General features: G+C 39.8%; 1 protein-coding gene and 1 long non-coding RNA gene across 6 annotated transcripts in view; both read left to right on the top strand.

Annotated features, from left to right (window-relative positions):
• Nucleotides 1-16,460, top strand: part of LOC310758848 — a 321,389-nt gene that overhangs the window by 208,031 nt on the left and 96,898 nt on the right. The gene's annotated exons all lie outside the window — the stretch shown is intronic.
• KCNK2 (potassium two pore domain channel subfamily K member 2) overlaps nt 1-16,460 on the top strand; it is a 128,363-nt gene that overhangs the window by 78,191 nt on the left and 33,712 nt on the right. For 3 of the 5 annotated variants that reach the window (XM_083605403.1, XM_083605407.1, XM_083605405.1), the window contains exons 4-5: nt 10,735-10,916; nt 12,178-12,364. In XM_083605403.1, the coding sequence (XP_083461529.1) occupies nt 10,735-10,916; nt 12,178-12,364 (369 nt within the window). The remainder of the gene's footprint in view (nt 1-10,734; nt 10,917-12,177; nt 12,365-16,460) is intronic. The other 2 variants (XM_083605404.1, XM_083605406.1) reach the window with 1 other exon arrangement.

Below are 16,460 nucleotides of genomic sequence, written 5' to 3'. Positions count from 1 at the left end.
GGTGGACCGCCCCCACTACACCCCTTCCTCTGCCAGTGCCTCCACCCTTCCCAGCAAGTAGTCCCTTTCTGACAGCAGCTAGCCACCTGCGTCATTTTCTTACTATTCCTTCTATTCCATTTCTCAGCCAGATCTAGTTCCCAAAGTGGCTCTGAAACACCTAGTAAAATCATGCTATACAAAACATCAACATACAATAACCCCCCCGGTTAAACCGAATTTAATAATATAGTAGCAGGGGCACCTAACTCTTAGCTGGTAGACAGATAGGAATCCAGCCTGCTGGCTTGGGGATCTGATCTGCAACTGGTCTTAAAAGACAGAGCTGCTTGAATATGTCTTTTTAAAGCCACTAGACAGGAACTATTCTGCTGGAGGGATTCAACTGCAGACTGGCAAATTTAAGTTTTTGTGAATAACATGCATTATAAAGCACTCTGGCACTCCTGTGCAAACAGCCTACTTCTTCTTCTTCTTCTTTTTTTAAATCAGATTTATTTATTATTGTTGGGAAAGTGATGGGGAAATGCATTAGAAAGTGTGGGTTCACAATTGATTGGACAGGAAGTCACATAAACTTTGCACAAACAAATGAGGATGAATAAATGGCACACACCATATAATCTCTGTGCAAGCTTTGTGCACACAAATCAGGATAAATACTCAGTAAACTGATCCTCTGGAGGTAAGTTTTCAGAGTCTTTGCTGAGAGCTTAGGATGTCAAAGGCAAGGTTGGGAGGGTGGTAGAATAAGAGATACAATGTTCTATCTATGGCAGAAGGAAAACACTGTTGATTCTGTAATTTTATGCAATGTATCTCAATCAGCTGGCTTTGTCCATCTTTCTGATAGAAAAGCTGAAGTTTGACTAGAAAATTAGTCAGCATAGTAGAGAGTTGCACTGGATTTATATGAAAACTTTAGGAGCCAAGCTATTCTACTGTATTATGCTACAAAGTTCAGGGATGATTACTAGTCTCTGGTGCTTATTTTTTTGCCCTTTTTTGGTCTTTTTGTCCATTTAGCTGCTTGGTTTGCTATGCTTCCTCTTCCAGTATGCCTTAAGAATAATACCAGGTGCTGGGAGTCCACTTGTTGAGCACCATTATTCTGTGAACCGCCCTGAGACCTCTGGGGATAGGGCACCAGTATATAAATTCAATTAATAATAATAATAATAATAATAATAATAATAATAATAATATTACGATGATATATCAAAAAGGAGATTTGATTTCTGAATGTTTTCAGTTTTCACACTGCAGAATAAAAATCATTTTAAAGTGACAAATGCCAACAGATTTTTATAAAAAACAAAAAAAATGCAGTCTGTCACCAAACCTGCTTTTAAGGATTAACAGCAGCATGGAGTATAATGTTTATTTCGTTGACTACTTCCTCTTCTTCTTCTTCTTCTTCTTCTTCTTCTTCTTCTTCTTCTTCTTCTTCTTCTTCTTCTTCTTCCTCTTCCTCTTCTGCACCACACAATAATGCCATTTGAAGACCATTAAATGTACTATCACTAGGTCCAATTACTGCTGCTATGTTCCTTATCTTCCTGGGCTTTAATGCTTTCTTTTCTTAAAACAGGAAACAGTGAGACACTTTCATTTATGAAACAATTTCCCTCAACCTTTGGGCAAAGATATGTTCTTCTCAAAGAAACTGATAGGTTGGTGTTGTCAGCTGAGAGTAATAGCAACTTGTTTCTGACATCTAGAAAGCAGGGCACAGCCATACTCTACATCATTTGGTTAAGGCTTGTGCAGACATGAGAAATCTGTGGCCCTCCAGATGTTGCTTGACCCTGACACTCATCAGTTGCAGAGAGAGCTTGACTTTTGGCAGCTCCAATTTAATCATAAATAAGTAGACCTGATAAGCTTGTTTATGTAGGCAAGGTATCAAATGGATCTGAAAGGCTTAAGTATATTGGCTTGGTTCCTGAGATCCAAGTGTCTTCCATTCGCAGAAGGGGACTCTGATATAGCAGGGACCCTTGTTGATGGAACAAGGGGAGGTGATTTTGGCTGATTTCCCCCTGTCCCCACTTTCCCCTGGCATCCTAATAGGCAGGGAGAAGAAAGAGAAGAGATGGCAGAAGGAGAAATAGAGAGGGAAAAGACAGATAGGGATAAGGGATAGAGACAGAAAGGGAAGGAGGGAGGGAGGGATGTTGGTCCTGGCCACTTTTGACTCTAGTCCCATCAATCCCCCACCCTATGGTAAAAAACCACAGTACCTGGTACATTAAAAAAACTCCCCCACAGCTACTTTAAAGAATCATGTGAAGTCACACTGATGTCTTTTATCACCGGACAACACCTGAGTGAGTAGCTACCGGTTATCTCCTTCTGGCCTGTAACATTACTTGCAGCCATATGCAGCAGAAAGCAAGACAGCCGCTATTTCTTCTAGCAAGGGAATTAAGAATTCAGGCCTGATTGCTTCAGCCTTGATACAGGACACTTGATGTCTTTATTGAAGTCAATAGGACTTCTCTTATTTATATTCAGGACCGGAATGGAAGCCCGTGTGTGATTCAAGGGAACAATGCGATCTAGTTGAGATTCCTGCATTGCAGGAAGTTAGACTAGATGACCCCTCAGGGTTCCCTTCTAGCCCTACAGTCCTGTGCATAGCTGTCAACTTTCCCCTTTTCTTGCGAGGAATCCTATTCAGAATAAGGGAATTTCCTTTTAAAAAAGGGAAACGTTGACAGCTATGGTCTTGTGATTCTTCTATAAATTAATGCCTGTAATGGTCACATAATTAAAACTGGTGGAAAAACTGAGGATGGGACAAACACAGGGTAAATTGCTTATATGTCACTCTTATGCAACCAATGAGTAGCAATGGTTAGCAGCTTGAATAAAGTAATTATAGACATTTCCCCCCTAAATCCAGAGTGCTTTTCTAGGAAGTTAAGTTAATCACAACAGCATGATTTCTAGGAAAGACTTATGCTACTGCACAACCTGCTGATACTATTATTTCTGGATTTTATTAAATCATTATTAATAAGTTTTACACATGGGGTCATCGACAAAGAAAAAAAATCATTTCACACAAGAAGCGTTTTAAAAATAATTATACAGATATAATAATTGCCACAGTATATAGTGAAGTCCACCAACTTGGATGACTTTAAAAGAGCGTAAGCCTTTTAACTCATGGAGCGTAAGCCTAGCAATGGGTACTACCAATGATGGCTATTGTTCAGTCCATGCCCTGGGAAAGCTTCCCCTCCCAAGCATCTTCAGAGCTCTAAGGGTTTTCCTGCCTTCAGGAAAATCCTGGGGAGCTCTTCACATAAATGAGTTTAGAGCTCTTCTGAGATCTCTTTCTGTAAGCAGCCTTGCTTCCCCATTAATCTACCTTTCATCAGGTGTGTAAGTAACCTTGTTCCTATGAAATTTGCAAACTATAAAATGGCTCGCCTTTCTCCCCTAGCCCTTCTAGTTCCAGTGACCATGTGAAAATACTTAAGTCATAGCATACGATTAGGTACAAAAGTTTTGAATATCTAGATACTGCACAAATGTTTTTCATTTATTTTTATTTTTTAACAAATGATATTCCGCTTTCCACCATGTAGGTCTCAAAGCAGCTTAGAACAATAAAATATACACTATACAAAAGTTCTGGCACTTCCAGAATTGCCAGCCAATCTTCTATGCAACTTCTAGGACATTTAGCAGATCTCAAAGCACGTTTCCAAGACCCATAATTATGTCATAAGGTACATGGATGAAACAAATTGTATCTGATGGGGAATAGTGTGCCTAACTCCAGACTCTCCAATATGACTGACTGAATTGATATTTGCCCCCTTTCTGATGTCCCCCAAAAAATGATTAATGGGGGCCTTAAATTGCATCATAAGGTACAAAGCTGAAATTGATACCAGTTGGCAGATAGTACCTTTCTGCATCTTAAAAAATCCAGTTTGATTGCTTCAAAACAGTCCATTTATATGGACTGAGCAATATCACTCTTCCCATTGTATTTCGTTGGTACTAGGCACATTGGTTCTGAAATTATGAACAGCCTTATAATAAAATCAAAGCATATAGCTATTTTTTGGCTTTAGGAATAAATACTTTTGCATTCTTTTATTTTTACAAGCTATGGAAACATTAGAAAATATAAATATACAACACCTGAAATCTACAACACAAATTCCTCAAACCCCACTTTTGCTTAAACACCAAGCCACTCATCGGTTCCCTGTTTTAAGGTAATATGGATATGGTACATGGAATCCACAAAAGCAATACATAACTGATTCAGCATATATTTCTTCCTCCCCATTGTAAGGTTGGCAGTTTCAGAAGTGCCAAAGCCTTTATAAGATGCCTAGATAGCCAAACCTGTTACACTTTATGATGTAAGTATTTTTGACACAGGTTCTTGGAGTATTCCACAACCTACATCATATGCTAATGCATTTCATAGGCAAATAACATAGGCAGACAAGAGAAAACTCACTGATCCATATTTCAACATGCAGTTTGACTTGGGATGAAAACTATGTGCTATTCCATTGCTTTAGAAAACAAAAAGATACGGGGCTTTGTTGGTTTATGAATTATTCCTATGTATCAAGATAATTGATGCTCAGCTTTAATTTTTGTTTAGACTATACAAGTTTTCCTACATTAGGTATCCTCAAGGTTCAACATCTCAAGGTTGTTTCTGTATTTCTCTGGAGTCTAAGTATGGAAAGAATCCAAACTACAAATTGTTGTTTGCTTCTTTAACTATTCACTGCACCCAGCTTACCTCCTGCACATTTTCGGCTTAAAAGCCAGTATGGAGAGGTACCATACTAAAATCAGGGGATGACTGTGAATATTCTGATTAATCTGAACTTGTGGATGCCCATTATCTTGTACATGTGAATAGGAGTAGTTTATAAAGATAGTGTTTTGCCTCCTAGTCTGGGGAATGGCCTTTTCTAGTTTAGAAAAGCATGGGTTTGTTATTTCTTAGAGTGGCTCTGGTTGTCTTGAAGAAGCAGAGAGGGTGAAGAACAGAAAGTTAAGATTCCTATTTCTGCATAGTTTCTTAAAGTACATAAGAAGAGTTCTTCTGTATCATATCAAAAGCCCACCCAGTCCATATTGCAGATATTAATGTTACACTGCATGAAGTGACTGGATGCCTAAGAACTGACTCCTTTTGGAAATGAACCCATTAAAAAATCATTCAAAATTTACTTGCAGAACTCTTCAAAAACATAACATAAGTATCAAAGATACATCCAAAATGTCCATACAGTGGTTTGTACTATCCAGCACAGGCTCAGCCTCTTAAAAATAAAAGATAGCTCTAAAAATCAAAACACTTTATCACCCATTCCAGCTTGCCTCAGGCTGCCTAAGGCTATACAGCTTCTTGGAGAGCTTCCTTTACATCCTTTTGTTCTCTGTGGCATTCAGAGAAAGACTAAAAGCCACCACCCTTTCAAGATGGTGAATTTGCAACTCACTAGGTTACATTACTAGAGGGACACGGGTGGCGCTGTGGGTTAAACCACAGAGCCTAGGACTTGCCCATCAAAAGGTCGGTGGTTCGAATCCCCATGACGGGGTGAGCTCCCATTGCTCGGTCCCAGCTCCTGCCAACCTAGCAGTTCGAAAGCACGTCAAAGTGCAAGTAGATAAATACGTACCACTCCGGCGGGAAGGTAAACAGCGTTTCTGGTTCGCCAGAAGCGGCTTAGTCATGCTGGCCACATGACCCTGAAGCTGTACACTGGCTCCCTCGGCCTATAGAGCGAGATGAGCGCTGCAACCCCAGAGTCGTCTGCGACTGGACCTAATGCTCAGGGGTACCTTTACCTTTACCTTTAGGTTACATTCAGTTTAGAGTAACAGAAAACAACCAACAGGTAATCATTAACCCATTTAGGCACTTAGATTCTCTTAGAAAATTACTGTGGAAAACCCCCAATGTTAGTGCTACACATTTAGCCATTTTCCATTTTAAACCTTCATTAATACACATAGGCATTTTCCCATTTCTGTGTGAATTAAACCAATTAAACCCCACTCTCATAGTGGCCAATCAGATGCTGATGGCAAGCCTGCAAGTGTGACACACACTTTAGATAGCATCACTATTTGGGATCACTTACTGTGAAGGACGTGGGTGGCACTGTGGTCTAAACCACTGAGCCTAGGGCTTGCCGATTGAAAGGTTGGAGGTTCGAATCCCTTCGATGGGGTGAGCTCCCGTTGCTCAGTCCCAGCTCCTGCCAACCTAGCAGTTTGAAAGCACATCAAACTGCAAGTAGATAAATAGGTACTGCTCCAGTGGGAAGGTAAATGGCATTTCCATGCACTGCTCTGGTTTTGCCAGAAGCAGCTTAGTCATGCTGGCCACATGATCTGGAAAAACTGTCTGCAGACAAATGCCGGCTCCCTCAGCCAGTAAAGCAAGATGAGTGCCGCAATCCCAGAGTCATTCACGACTGGACTTAACTCTCAGGGGTCCTTTACCTTTACCTTTACCACTGTGAGCAGTTCTTTCCAATGTTAACTGATATGAAGAACTTTATCATTCGTAACTCATAGAAAAAGGGCTAAAAATTATGTCGTTCTACACTTCAGCCATGCCCACTTTCGACTGAAATTTTGCCATGGGTCCTTTGTCCAAAAAAGAATAGCCACCCCAATTTAAAGCATTTTTATCTCCCTATTCAGCTGAAATGTTCCCAGAGTAGTTTACAAAAATCTGAAATCAGACAATCCCTATCCTCAGGTTTACAATATAAATACATGACAAAGGGATTGGGAAGGGAGTTCTTAGATCACATATTCTAGAACCAATGGAGAATTGTGTACTGGGTTTTTTCTGCGTAGTTCACACAGAATCTAGATATACTGCATATTTTTTGCCCCTGAAAAGTGCTTCTTGAGAAACTGGTTTCATTCCGAATATAAAAGCTCATTAAATAAAATGTTGATTCTGTGTTACCCTACAGTGTGTCCATTTGGGAACAGCTGTAAGTGGTTCTATCAATGGGTTCATGCATAACCACACTTGCCCAGTGGCATTGTGGTGATCACAATCTCGACTACCATCTTCATTCACCTGGGGCATGTGCAGAGAAGAAAGGGTGTGGATAACCTAACCAGGGGCAAGGTTTTCAAACATGTATCAAGAAACCACACCCAGCAGAATCTAGAATCAATCTAAATTGAAAGCAGAATGTTGAGGATGAGCGTGAATGATTCTGGGTTGAGAAAAACTACATTTTGGTGCTACGGGTGGGCTAGCGTGTATGCAGACTTAGTTACAAAGTTTTTAAAATAGCTAGCTGGAGTGGAAGCAGTTCAAGCAGAAGAGAAGCCAAAAGTTGATGGTCTCTCAGCAGAATCCTGCTTCCTAGCTCTGGTGGAGCTGAGGGAAAGGAGGAAGCAGTAACTGACTTCCTAGCAGAGTTGATGGAGTGACCTTCCTTCCCTTCTTCTGTTGCATCCTGGAGATGGGAAGGTGGAGAGATACATACATGCCCAAAGCAAGATATATGTTCTTCCTAGCATGGACATAATGTTCATTTCTCTATAACTGATATACCTCTTTCCTTCCCACCACTCATGCCAGGGGGCAGAAGCATGAGTCATTCGCATTTCCCCTCCACGTCTCCTGCAAAGGCATGAAGCGTAATTTTTCTGTAACTTCCCCCCTTGTTTTAAACTTAACATTGTCTGGTTTTAAAATGTGTAATGATTTATATTAAAAGCAAGTAATAGACTGAAAGTGAGACAGTTATACTTTGCAAGAAAATTTTCCACACGGTGAGTCTTCAACCCTGTGCCAAAGCATAGAAGCATCCGAATATAGCATACTAAAATTGTTCCAACAGAAGAGAGATGTTACGTGCCAGCTGAGAAATACAGTAGGTTCTGTGAAAGAGGGCAAATCATGAGAAAAGCTAAACTATGCTGAGCAACAAGCTGAATTAAAAGGAGGTAATTATGTGACAGTGTTCTCTCTCAACTAAAATTCCTCACGGAATTTGCTGCTTAATGCTTCAGCTAACGTAGAATTGATGCTCAAACTCAGTGTCAACAGGTGTTCTCAAGCTGTTAGGTACTCTGGTCCAAAATGTAATGTCTTGTGTATCATCACTGCCGTGTCCTCTTTGGCCAGTTATATATGCCAATCTACTGAACAGAATTTTTTTTGCTTAAAAATTAGACAACCCACATTTGTCTTGATTTATTGTTTTATTTCCATTCTCCTTGAAACACACATATACAGACAGAGAAACAATGTGCCTGATTCATGGCTTAAGAAATAGCACAGGTACGTAAATAGGGCTCTTCTGGATCAGACCAGTGGCCCATCTAGTCCAGCATCCTGTTCTGACAGTGGCAAACCAGATGTCTGTTGGAAACCCATAATTTGATTTTAGTACAAACACAATCTCTCCTCCTGTGGTTTCCAGCAACTGGTATTCAGAAGCATTATTTCCCCCAGCTGTGGAGGCACAGCATCGGGATTAGCAACTGGTGTATACTGCTCAGCTGGTCTTGCGTCACTCTGCCCTGCCTAGAGCCAGGAGACACAAACCCTGATACTTCACTTAGCAGTATGTACATGTGAGCCAGCACCCATGGTTTGTTTTTCTGTAAGCAAACCACAAGAAGACGCCATTAGCACTATGGTTTTTCCATTCTAAGTCATAGGTCATTTCTTGCTGTGGCTAATAGGACATGTGAACTGATGATGTATGATGTATAGGTATGGATATACAGTGGTACCTCGGGTTACAGATGCTTCAGGTTACAGACTCCGCTAACCCAGAAATCTTGTAAGCCACACTGAGAAATTTCTGTTATAGGGAGGACTCTAAAAATGACAATAACATAAAAAGCTATATACCAATATGCATATAGGGATATTTATCTAACCACATATTTCATTGATGTGGTGTGGTAGGGCAGATCTGTGGAGCCACCCTCTTGACACCAGTGTCGCTAAGGTTTGCCTGGGCAGAATGGGACAGGGCAGGGCAGGGGTGAGGCTGAGATGGTGCAGATGCACTGATGGAGCCAATCTGGTGCCCATGATAGTGCATCTGCACAGTCCCAACTTTGTCCCAGTCATGCACAGGTAAGATGTAGTGATGCCTGTTTTGGGATGGTAGCTCCATGACTCTGCTTCATTGTACCAGCTGCTACTTGTTTCAAGCAATGCAGTGAGGATAGCAAGCAATCATATTTGGATGCAATTTCTAATGTGGATTTTGATGGGTATCTGATCCCCCCCCCTGAAGTTCTTGATACAGCAAGTTGTATACATACAAAAGTCTACTTTCATGCACTGATTTCTTAGCTGGAACAGGACCTGCTTAAATAACATGTTGCAAATCTTGATGAGTTTTGGCATCCAGACCAGACAAAAAAAGGGGGGGTATAAGAGGTTTTCTCATTATCTTTTATTGGGAAGAAGAGACTTGAACAGAATGCTTAGACATAGATATATGCACACAGATGCTAAATGAGCAACTTCTGCCAAGTTTAGAGAGTGGGCAAGGCAGAGGCAAAAACATTTTATTACAGCGTCAAAGTTATACCATATTAACTTGCTACAGCAATTAAGGAGATGTTGATGCTTTGTCAGTTCACTGATGGATATACAAAACTGGAAGGGTCCAACCTTAATATAGATAATCTTGGAGATATAGGTTTGGAAGAAAGATTCTTACTCTTTTATAGCACAATGGTGATTGCTCAAAGCACATTAAAACTTGGTTAGATTTGCATCTGCCCTCATCCACCTTTAAAAAAACGTTCCCCACAAAAATACTTAGGCTAAAATAAATCACAGTCACTTAGCTTTGCAAATAAGTGGATGTTTTACTCAGAGTTTCTAGAAGTTACAGCAAACAAATCTCCATCCGTTAGCAGTAAAATGAAGATGAAAAAGTTTTTCTTACAAAAAGGATCATGCAGTCTTTGGGTTAACAAAGATGCAGGCTATAAAATCTCCCTCTTGGAGAGATTTGGTTCACTTGGTGGTTCTTGCAGCTTGGAGCCACTGGCTGCATGGCTCATTGTTTGTTCCAGGAAGCACAAAAGAGGAAAAAAGAATGGGAGGGCGGAAACAAAAGGCTGCAGGAGGCCTGCTAAGTTCCACCTGCATTGGTAACCTGAGGCCAGCTTACACCTTTCATGCACACAAGTGTGAGTCAGTAACTGTATACTACAACATACAATTCAAGTGCCACTGAATTAATTATATTTACCAAAACATGGCATACATTATGTGAACAGTTCAAGTAAAATCTTCAGCTTCAGTAAAGTTGGTGGGGTTTTGTTTCTGTATGGTCTTGAGGGTGTGCAGTGAAAAATAATGAGTTCATATTGTACGAGTAGATTATTTAGTGGCTGTCTATGAGTATCTGGTTCTCTTAGAGCACCAGAAAAATCCTCTTTGAAATGAATTTTCCCAAGAAAGCCTCTGTAGTGATATCATTTGTAAAGAGTAACAGGGCTCTTCAGTGGCAGTTTCACTGTGTTAGAAAGACAAATTGTTTCCTTGCAGAACACCCAAGTGCAGTTCAGTTTTAAGTGAGTTTAGCAATCCAGTTAGGGTAAGATCTCCATATGAATGTTTTAATGTGATATATACTCCTAGGGAACATTTAAAAAGTGTCCTTATCTGCAGTACAAATTAGATGTGTAATTTAATGCCTTTAACTGATTTATCAACAGCTCAAGTTGTTTGTAATTTAGGATTTGGGAACAGCTCGCCACGTACAAAAGGTGGAAAGATATTCTGCATCATTTATGCCTTACTGGGAATTCCTCTCTTTGGTTTTCTGTTGGCTGGAGTTGGAGATCAACTTGGGACCATATTTGGGAAAGGAATCGCCAAAGTAGAAGACACGTTTGTTGTAAGTATGCTAAACATGTTGTCTTGAACCACAAATAATTTCTGTAATTTACAATAATAATAATAATAATATAAAGCATATAACGGGATCCACTACAAAACTACAAGAATGCAATTAATCATTTTACATGGTGGAAAAGCTTTAGAAGTTGTCAAGAGGTAAAGTGTGTACAGCTACATGTAGCGTGAACAAGTACATGTTTAGGTTCCCAGAGCAAAGACCATACCTACTGCATTTCTTCTCTGGCTGCGCTGCTGCCCTGCTACCAAGGACTGTGCTATGGGGTGGATTATTTGGAGCAGAGATGTAAAGGTGCACAAAGGGCTAAACATCTCTTGCACTTCTCTGCATCATGATGCCACCTCCCAAAACTACTTTCCCCAATAAAATAATAGTAAGAAAAATGGCCATGAGGTGAATTGTGCTACTTTTTCTGCAGTATCTATCTAAGTTGCCTAAGACAATTGTAAAACCCTGGTGCTTATATAAAGCCTTTACCAAAGGGCTTTTGGCCTTGAAAGTTATAAAAACACATTGCACAAGAAAGCAAGGAGGAAAAAGGAAGCTGAATAAGAAGGCACTTGAGTTGGGGGAAAATGCACAAGAATCATTGCACTCACTTTAATAATAAGAGCCTTCCCAGAGCACATGTAAAGGATTTACTTTAGTTTCACCTGTGGAGTTTATGTATCATGACCACAGACCTAAAAGGGTAAGAGTTGAATTCCTCCCTCCCGACATTGAATTCCTGCAGTGACTTTGGTGCCATTTTTTTTAAACCAACATCACACTCTATTATCCTAGGAAATAAATTCCTTGAAGGCAAAATGTGTAGAACCCAAATGAGACTAATTTATATAACCAAAACAACCTAAGGCATAAGAAAATAAAGCATATAAATTTTACTTTATTCTGCATTTTTCGCAATCATGTATTTCTATTGTCGGCCCACACTATCTTCTTATGAGACTTGTCTCCTTGAGTCTCGGGGAGACTCATTGCTGAAACTTGTTTACCTTGTACCCATGAAAGGTTCCCCCCCCACACTACATCAACCTTGTGCTTTTGCTCTTAGTGCTGTTTTGCTGCATGCTTTGTTTTCTTAGAAACTTTTAAACGTTGTGCCTAGAGGTTTTTAGTAAAAACATTAACATTTAATAAACACATACATGCACACATACAAAGCCACTGTTTTACTAATAATGGATTCTTCTCTTCTTCCACCCACCTTTCCCTTTCTTTGTTCTTCCGCCCCTCCCAGAAATGGAATGTGAGTCAGACAAAGATTCGCATCATATCGACAATAATATTCATACTGTTTGGTTGTGTGCTGTTTGTTGCTCTCCCTGCAGTCATATTCAAGCACATAGAAGACTGGGACACACTAGATGCAATATATTTTGTAGTTATCACCCTATCAACGATTGGGTTTGGTGACTACGTTGCAGGTAAGTTTTTTATAATTTTTTTACTAAAGTCTGCTGTTTCAGTTTTTTAAAAATATACAGAGATGTGTACACTATTTATTTATTTTATTCCTTAATATTTATATACTGCTTGTTAGTAAACAACAAACAAACAAACAAACAAACCCAACAACCTCCAAGCAGTATAGTGTCTTATTTATTTACTAAATTGTTATTTCATTTATATACCACTCTTTATATAAAAGAAAAATCGGTGTGATTTACAGATTGTAACATGGAATATACAGCCACAACAACTAAGAAATGTATGTTGTGGTGTTATCTTGTATTTTTATGCTGAGAACTGTCCTGAGCTCTACGAATGAAAGGCACTATACAAATGTAATAAATAAATAGATAAATAAACAAAATAAGAAAAACATTAAAATATGGGATACCAGGCTATCAGCAGCAAAATACAACCAACCAACTGCCTCAATTATCTCTGTAAAACATTATCAAAAGGACCTGAAAGGCTTTTGCAATATAGAGTCTGACATATGAGAATATGTCATAATGTTTTCATCTATATAGGCTCATACTCCACAACTGAAATGTGTATGTTTTAAAATGCGAAAATGTCCTATTGCTGTCATTTTCTTCTTGTATGAAACATGCATGAAAAATTTGGTTCCTTTATCTGCTTCCATATGCATATATTATACAAAAATGACATTGGGATTCTATTTCCATGTTCAAAAAACTGTGATCCTCATAGACAAGAATGGACCATGGTATGGTTATGTCGATAAAACGAACATAGAAGGAAGCACAAATAATTCCCAAAGGCATTCTCCTGGCTGGTGTTTTATCAAAACTGGTATATTATTCAAAGCCATAGAACTGGTATTTTTATCTTGCTTTTATGCAATGAAATGCTTACCCCAGTTATGTTTACAGTAGGAACATTATGTGCAAAGGCTCACTTAACTGTAGAACATTGACTAGAACATAGAGTATGTTAGTAATTTCTGTTAGTATAATTTTTTGCATATTTTCCACCTCACGGACCACTTGATGCAACATTTTTTCATACAGTTCTAGTGTCATATCAAGAAAAGACTAATTTTTAAAAAAATATCCTGATGTACACCTCTGTACATTGGGATTCTCTCTGTAGCTCCGTGGTAGACCATCTGCTTTGCATGTAAAAGCTCCCAGCTTCAATCCCAGGGATCTCCAGAGAGGGCAGAGAGAGATTCCTTACCTGAAATCCGGTCAGTAAAAACAATACTGAACTAAATGAACCAATAGCCTTGATTCACTGACAGCTTCATATGGATTTTGCTGCTAACTATAGTGCTATCTAGAGACGCGGGTGGCGCTGTGGGTTAAACCACAGAGCCTAGGACTTGCCGATCAGAAGGTCGGCAGTTCGAATCCCCGCGACGGGGTGAGCTCCCGTTGCTCGATCCCTGCTCCTGCCAACCTAGCAGTTTGAAAGCACGTCAAAGTGCAAGTAGATAAATAGGTACTGCTCCGGCGGGAAGGTAAACGGCATTTCCGTGCGCTGCTCTGGTTCACCAGAAGCGGCTTAGTCATGCTGGCCACATGACCCGGAAGCTGTACGCTGGCTCCCTTGGCCAATAAAGCGAGATGAGTGCCACAACCCCAGAGTCAGCCACGACTGAACCGAATGGTCAGAGGTCCCTTTACCTTTACCTTTATACTGCTATCTGCACTGTTGGTTTGACTCTCTACCAAAAAGTAAAAAGTGGAGGATTTAAAGTAAGAACTACAAAGGTCCCCTCCTGGCATTTTTTTTTATTGCACATGCATCATAGTATGTGCTCATGATGCTATACTATGCATCATAGTATGTGCTCATGGGGGCAGTCACATGTGACCCAGTTTTCAATGCACATGCAATTGCTTTGGGGTGGTCACACTGTTTCGTTTCCAATCCATGCATATCCTGTAACTTTCTGCTGAAATCCCTTTACAGTTACACTGCAAATGCTCTGGTTAATTTTTGTCCCATGTTTGCTGCACTGCAGACCCTCTGGACAGCAATAATGTGGTAACATTGGGGAAGCATTGCAGAACAAACTGAAGCAGAGTACAATCACTCCTAATGGACAGTTATTAGGCCAAAGCCATGGTTGCAGAATTCACCTGCAATAAAATATCAGAGAGCCAGTGTGATGTAGTGGTTAAGAGCGGTAGTCTCGTAATCTGGGGAACCGGGTTCGCGTCTCCGCTCCTCCACATGCAGCTGCTGGGTGACCTTGGGCCAGTCACACTTCTTTGAAGTCTCTCAGCCCCAATCACCTCACAGAGTGTTTGTTGTGGGAGAGGAAGGGAAAGGAGAATGTTAGCCGCTTTGAGACTCCTTAAAGGGAGTGAAAGGCGGGATATCAAATCCAAACTCTTCTTCTTCTTCTTCAGTCTGGAGGGGTCCTGCAGCAGGATTTCAAATTCCCAAGTGCCAAAGTATTCTTTTTCGGAACTAACTGTCAGGTTCTTTCGCAGAAGAGACCAGGCTAAACATGCATGCCAAACAGGTCACAACTTTATTGGTAAGAGTAGTCTAGATCTGCATCAAAGCTGACTGACTTTGTTCTGACATAGTGTCTCTTTTAGATGAAATAAAAGCATAACAGATTAAACTTTGAAGAAAATGTTGAGGCTCCAATCCCACTGCACAGAAAGAAAACATGGCAAAATGTGTAGGTTCCAACATTATATCCATAGGTATACAAAAGAAGATTAATACTTAAATTTGGATTATACTTATATATTGCTTTATCTTTCTTTGCTGGGTATTCAAATTAGATCACTTCATATTGTATGCTTTAAGAGTATACATTATATCTGTGTGTCTGTGAGTGAGAGAGTTTGTGGTTTTTCTTTTATGATTTTAATTATACATTATACTTATTTTAATTTTTATATTTGTACAACTTGTCCTAGGTACATTTGGTAAAGTGTGGGCTATAAATGCAAATCATAAATAAACAAACACAACTTGAATTGATCAGATCGTTGCCCAGGCTTTTAATAGAAAAGGGACCCAAAGTAATCTTGTCTACTCACTAAGTAATTGATCCACTCACTAATCTTCCATAGGTCACAGTAGACAAACCAGACCAAGGTGTTACTTGGGGGGCGCAGACTTGTGTCTGCATCTCTTGCAGCTTATGGAAAAGATTTAAGCCCTATACAGGTACTGCAGGGAAAGATGAAACTACACACACACACACACACACACACACACACACACACTTCATATGCTTGACTTAATTCTTGCTTTGCTTAATGTGTTTTTGGTGACATTCAAACCAGAAAGCTATGGTCTAGGCACTCGCTTCAAACCAGGATCATAAGAAGATCCCTGCTGATTCATTCCAAATGCCAATCTAGTCCACCACCTTCTTTCTCATGGTGATGAACCAGAAGTCTACAAACAGGATATGAGGACAATAGCCTTCTTGCTGTTGTTCTCTGACAACTTATATAGGAAGCATGTTACCTATGATCCTGGAAGGAGCATAAAGCCATCATGACTAGTAGTCTTTGACAGCTTTATCACTCCTCTGCTTGTCCAGTCCATATTTATTTAGTAAATTTGTATCCCATCCTTCATCTGTAGATCTCAGGGCAGTTCACAATGTAAAAATACAAGATAAAAACACAAAATACATAATAAAAAGAAGAGCAGAAAGAACAACAGCCCAAACTACCAACCAATAAACCCCCCCTCCCTGCCTCCCTCTAAGTTGATTGTTGTCACCACATATATGAAAATAGATTCCATAATTTAAGTATGGGCTGTGGGAAGGAGTACATTCTTTTAATTTTCCTGAGTTTTCCACTACTCCACTTCATTTGAGGAGTCTGTATTCTGGTAATTTTATGCATGTCTGTCATGCTCTACATCCCCAGTTTCCTTTTTCTAAATGAAATAAGTAGCTGCAAACTTTAGAACCTTTCCTTACAGGAGAGCGGATCCAGCCCTTGATGATTATGGTTGCCATTTTCTTCCATTTTCTCAGCTGTACAATATCCTTTTAGAGATGCAGCAACCAGAACTATACACAGTATTCCAAGTAAAGACATTATGACACTGGCAGGTTTA

This window comes from Podarcis filfolensis, assembly GCF_964270895.1.
Source record: "Podarcis filfolensis genome assembly, chromosome: 3".
Classification (NCBI taxonomy): Eukaryota; Metazoa; Chordata; class Lepidosauria; order Squamata; family Lacertidae; genus Podarcis; species Podarcis filfolensis.
Note: the sequence above shows the minus strand (reverse complement) of the source record. Positions and strands in the feature narration are given on the sequence as shown.